Below are 5,277 nucleotides of genomic sequence, written 5' to 3'. Positions count from 1 at the left end.
ACATGAATTGCCCCATACGGGGTTTGAACCGATGACCTCAGCATTACCAGCACCATGCTCTAACCTGCTGAGCTAACTCACCTACCTTACTAACTGTTGAGTTTCCATGGATTTAAGAAGAACTTACATGATCTTACCACAATGAAGATTTGATAAAAGTGCTTATATTCCAATGTTTTTCAAAACAACATACATGATATTTTATTTTCCAGAGATTTTGTATTTTTAAGTGTTGATTGTATTTTAGAACCATTATTTATTTTTGAAGTGTTGATTGTATTTCACAGATATTTTTAATTTTAATGTGTTAATTTTATTTTTGAACCATTTTTTTATTTGTAAGTATTGGTTTTATTTTATAGCCATTTAGTCAAATCTCTGCAGAACCATTTGTCTCTGCTAAGGACATCTTTAATACAATTTTTTGATCCCAGGCTTAGTTTATTGACTGTAATGTGAAATTGGACACAAGTATAAGTTTGACAGTTTGTTCACCAAGTTACTGTGCTCTCTGAGAGGATCTGTGGTATAAATATTTGACATTGTTCCATGCCCATCATTGACATTAGTCTCTAACAAAATGTGGATCATCTACCAGGAAAACTGCAAACAGCATGAGTTTCTATAGTGTAGTGGTTATCACATTTGCTTCACACACAAAAGGTCTCTGGTTCGAAACCAGACAGAAACAGATTTTGCATGTTCTATTCATCACAGGTCTTTACTAAAGGTCAACAAGGGCTCTGTGGTGTCATGGTCTGTACTCTGAATCCAGGCATCTCAATACAAACCTCAGTTGAAATTTTCATGCGCTGCACCTAACATCATCAACTTTGGAACCTCAAACTGAAACAAAGCAGAGAAGTTCAGTTCCTGTAGTGTAGTGGTTATCACGTTTGCTTTACACGCAAAAGGTCTCTGGCTCAAAACCAGACAGAAACAGTTTTTGTAGGTTATCCATCTCTTGGGGTGCAGTGAGACAACAAGAGCCTTCCTCTTTTGTGATGGTTCATTTGCCAATCGACTTCAATGTAGGCTTCTTTGAAATCGAAGCTACTTTACTTCAATTACCAATTGGCAGTTCAATGGCGTAATGCAAATGTGTCAAACTCAAGGCCCACCGGCCACATGTGGACCCCCAGTATTTTATAGGCCATGGAAACTCAAATGCAATATTTAAAACTTCAATACATAAAATCAGTTATTTAACAATATGAGGTGGTGCTTAATTTATTTTTAACATTGTATTTTTATACATTTATGCTAGGGCTGCCCAAGTCTAGTTTTCCAGAGCTACCATCTGCAGCTTTAGATGCATTCCTTCTCTAACACACCTGGACCATTGACTCATTATAAGCCTCTACAGAACTGAATGAGGGAAGTCAACCTATTGTCTGGGGTGTGTTTTAGCAGGGATGCACTCCTGATTTGTACCGTCAATGTGGCCCGTTGAGGGGGGCCAATATGCTGAAGTGACCCTCGGTGAAATTGAGTTTGACAACCCTGATCTATACCATGAAACATGTCGCCACAAAGTCACTGTAATATAAAACTCGAGGAGTTCAGTTTACATTTGACCTTTTAATACAGAATGAAAAACATAAAAGGAGATTAAACAAAAATCTGCACAGCCATTAACCTGAATTATGTGTAGTAATACAATGTTACAATCTCTTCCTTTATGACATGTAAAACCAATGCACATATGATGGAGTACATCTGATGAAATTCAAATTATTGTGCATAAATACAGCAAATGACAAAAGGAAGGCAAAACGTCATCACAGCATGTAGTGTGCCTTGTACCAGCTATTGAGAATGCAGAGCGCCAACAGATAACGGCGTCATAATGTCATCATCTAAAGACGCAGCAGTGTATGGACACACTTTGTAAAAAAAAAAAAAGTGATTCAAACTATTTACATCAAAGTCATAAGACACAATATACATGATCTGCCTCATTAACGTCAGACATCCTGAGGCTACGGATTGGCGGTTCAGTCACTTTCTGATGATTCACTAGCTGATGAAGAAGAGGATGATGACTTGTGTTTTCTTTTTCTCTCTTTCTTTTTGTGATGTTTCCCATGCTCCTTTTTGGGTTTTTTGCTTTTCTTCTTGTGACTTTGTTTCTTTTTCTTTCTCCTGTCTTCCTCGTCTGACGAGGAGCTGGATCTGCTGTGTTTCTTTCTCTTTTTTGGTTCGTCGTCACTGGATGATGCAGATCTAAGTGAAAATTTAAAAAATAATAATAATTGAGACAAAAGGAACATGGACAGCTTTAGTTATTGGTCACGTCCTGTATGTACTTCAACCTTACAAAATGTCATTATGAATATATATTTCTGCACTCTTTTCACATCAGATCAAGAGCATTTAAGTTAAGATTTTATGCTGAAGCTGAAATGTGTTTTTTAAACTAACCTTTTTCTTGATTTTCTGTCTTTGCTCTTCTTTCGTTTACGTCTCTTTTTTCTGTCATCTTCATCATGAGAATCTGAAACATAACATTGTAGAAAGAAAAGGTCAGTGTTCGAAAAAAACAGTTAATATTTTAATAACAGAGCACATGTATTTCAGAAGAACATTTTACTATTACGAGCATTTACATATAAGCCTCATTGTAATTCCTGTTCTGAACAAAGTTGAATATGGTTGTAACATAGCAAAAAGTGGAAGATGGGAAGGGCTGTGAATACTTTCCAGATGCAATATAAATAACTAAACTTCACATTAGAGCTCAATTGTGTTTTCATGTTTGTGATTCATGAACAAACACACAAGACACACATAAATATGTAATTTGCAATGATGACAGCAACAGTGAAATGTATTTGCATAGTTTTCTTAAAATTATCTATATGAATTTGTACTTGAAAAATGCTTGACATGGAATCCGACCTTTTTGGCGCAGCACACTTCGACCCAATTTCTCACTGTGCTGAGAAGCAGGCACGTCGTCTTCACTCTCCTCGCTGCTGGTGCTGCTTACATCCAGAACAATGTCCTTCTGGGGGTCGACTCGGACGAAATTTCGACACTCGAATGTTAAATGGCCCGCTGCAAAACAGGTGAAAAGAGATCATTAGGATAAAGGAACCACAGGCATCAGAACTCAGAATGGCGTTACACCTAACTTCAGTGTGACATTTACAGTTGAGATCAGAATTATTAGCCACCGTGATGAAGCCCCACAAAACTCTTAATATTTTCATTGATACTGACCAAAATAAAAACTGTTCACACTTGTATTGCTTCCAAAAGAACAAAAACAAAATCTCTCCTTTGCCTTCTCCCAATCCTCTAAACAAGAGTGGCAATCAAGTGAACATAACCTGCACAATTCAAATTAACTGCAACTTCACAATGAACAAAACCCCTTTAGAAGTAAAGCTGCATTATAATTAGTACAGAAAACTTGTTCTCTGAATTGTGGTGTGAAGCTTTACTTACGATATCCACATTTCTTACACCCAGCTCTGATGTTGTCCTTATTAGGTCCTGAAAGAAAACAAAAGCAAAAAAGTTAAATAATTAAATACAGACCAGTGGGGCTTACCATAAATAATGAAGATATATATTTGTTATAACACATCCATTGACTGACCTTCAATAGTAGTAGATCAGTAAAACGATAGAAAAAATCTTTTTGCCTTAGAACCCCTAAACCCCTGCTAAAATTATACTATTTGTTAATTCATAAAACTATGCAAATATCAAACAGTATCTTCTGCTTAAAAGAAAAATAAGGTCTCAGGTATAAATTGCTTAACTATTTGGCATTTAATATTAATACGGAGATATCATCCGGTTAGCACTACTTTAATTGTAATGTTATTGTCCAAGCCTTTGTTTAACATCACTCCGATAATAGTAACCAAGAAACAACAGAAAAAATGAAATACATACCAGGGAGCGCCATTATAGTTTATGGGACAAAGCCAATGCTGTCCAAAAATTTATGTTGTTTAAGCGCGAAGGTTTCGACAAGTCCGAAGGCAAAATACCGTCGGCCGGAAACATATATTTCTAGAAAGTACCAGGTTCCTCTGTCTTCTTCTTGGCTTTGTATGTTCGAAGCTTTCAACATTGTGCAAAGCCGCCATCTTCTGGTTCGTGTTGAAAATGCGACGATAGTCTACACGTACTTTATATATTATGGAACCAGGCTTTTAATCTTTTCCTGTTTTGTTTTTTTTGTTTTGTTTTGTTTTTTTTTTTTTTTTTTTTTAGCTAACTAAATAAATACAAGCCAGGCAAAAAAAAGAAAAAAAAAGAAAAACAACTAACAAACAAAAAGCATTAACAAAGAATCTAGTAATCTAGTTTTTTCTTTAAAAGTCCAATAGTAAATTTAATACTTGTGATGTTTTGAAATTATTCAACTAAAATCAAAAATAATTTTTTAAGGCCTTTAGACCTCTTAAAGGCCAGTTTTTCTGTTAACATGATATAACACAGTTGGCTTTTCAATACATAATACCAAACTTTTGATTTTAATGAACAATATTTTTTGTGCTTTTGTCTGCGGGATTGCTAAATCTTGAGGAAATTTCTCCCTTTGTTATATGAGTTGCACTGTTCCAGATACATTTTTTATTTATTGTGCTCATGTTTCAATCTAGAATACGAGTTGGTTAAGCAAACTGATTTGTTCAAATGTTGCATAGTGCCATGTAAATTAACAAATTACAATTTCCCTTGCAGCTTTCACTAAGCTGTCATGAAAAATATGATACTCCATTTCATTAATTCATTAAGAAATGTTAATGTATCAACATCTAAGCTTGTGTTTATTTTCATGAAAAAGAAAAACCTAATTCCAGGTAAACACATGATCTCACATTTTATTCAGCACCTTTAAAACATGATAGAACTCGTAGTGGGTCCTATGATGGTGTTCTGGCCACTTAATGCTGCAGCAAAGCATCAACAAACCATGATGATCCTAGCTCGATGCTCCACAGTTGGTATGAGATTCTGTTTTTGGAATGCTTCATTTGGTTCACACCAAGCATGTCTTATTGTCAAAATAATTCAATTTAGATTTTTTAAAGGAATTTTTTAAGCATTGTTTGGTTGAGTGTTGGGGTAAACCTGACCCCAACACTTTAACTAGGCTTTAAAATCCATATTGGATTTTAAAGTTTAGCTAAGATGAGAAACCTCTGAATTTCCAAATTGAAACGTTGGCTTCTTCGTTAAAAATATAACAGATAGTTAGTTACATGACTACAAAATTCATGTTGTCATGAGTTTTGTTTTAAAATGTCAGGG

At 35.1% G+C, this 5,277-nt stretch overlaps 1 protein-coding gene across 1 annotated transcript; it reads right to left on the bottom strand.

The window, feature by feature from the left end:
• Positions 1 to 1,566: 1,566 nt before the first annotated feature.
• Positions 1,567 to 4,068, bottom strand: srek1ip1 (SREK1-interacting protein 1). The gene is made up of 5 exons (XM_007541534.2): positions 3,910 to 4,068; positions 3,454 to 3,501; positions 2,902 to 3,060; positions 2,425 to 2,497; positions 1,567 to 2,226 (listed from the first exon to the last, which is right to left on the bottom strand). The coding sequence occupies exons 1-5, from the start codon at positions 3,920 to 3,922 to the stop codon at positions 1,998 to 2,000; spliced, it is 522 nt and encodes a 173-aa protein (XP_007541596.1). The 5' UTR covers positions 3,923 to 4,068; the 3' UTR covers positions 1,567 to 1,997.
• Between the last annotated feature and the right edge of the window lie 1,209 nt (positions 4,069 to 5,277).

This window comes from Poecilia formosa, unplaced genomic scaffold, assembly GCF_000485575.1.
Source record: "Poecilia formosa unplaced genomic scaffold, Poecilia_formosa-5.1.2 Scaffold10, whole genome shotgun sequence".
Classification (NCBI taxonomy): domain Eukaryota; kingdom Metazoa; phylum Chordata; class Actinopteri; order Cyprinodontiformes; family Poeciliidae; genus Poecilia; species Poecilia formosa.
The sequence above is the reverse complement of the archived record's forward strand: the minus strand, read 5'-3'. Positions and strand labels throughout refer to the sequence as shown.

What these genes read in the sequence shown, in the direction of transcription:
- srek1ip1 (XM_007541534.2), bottom strand. An exon ending in GTGTAAGAAATGTGGATATC is followed by an intron (nt 3,061 to 3,453) that starts GTAAGTAAAGCT and finishes CCTGTTTTGCAG; the next exon opens with CGGGCCATTTAACATTCGAG. An exon ending in AAGTGTGCTGCGCCAAAAAG is followed by an intron (nt 2,498 to 2,901) that starts GTCGGATTCCAT and finishes GTTATGTTTCAG; the next exon opens with ATTCTCATGATGAAGATGAC.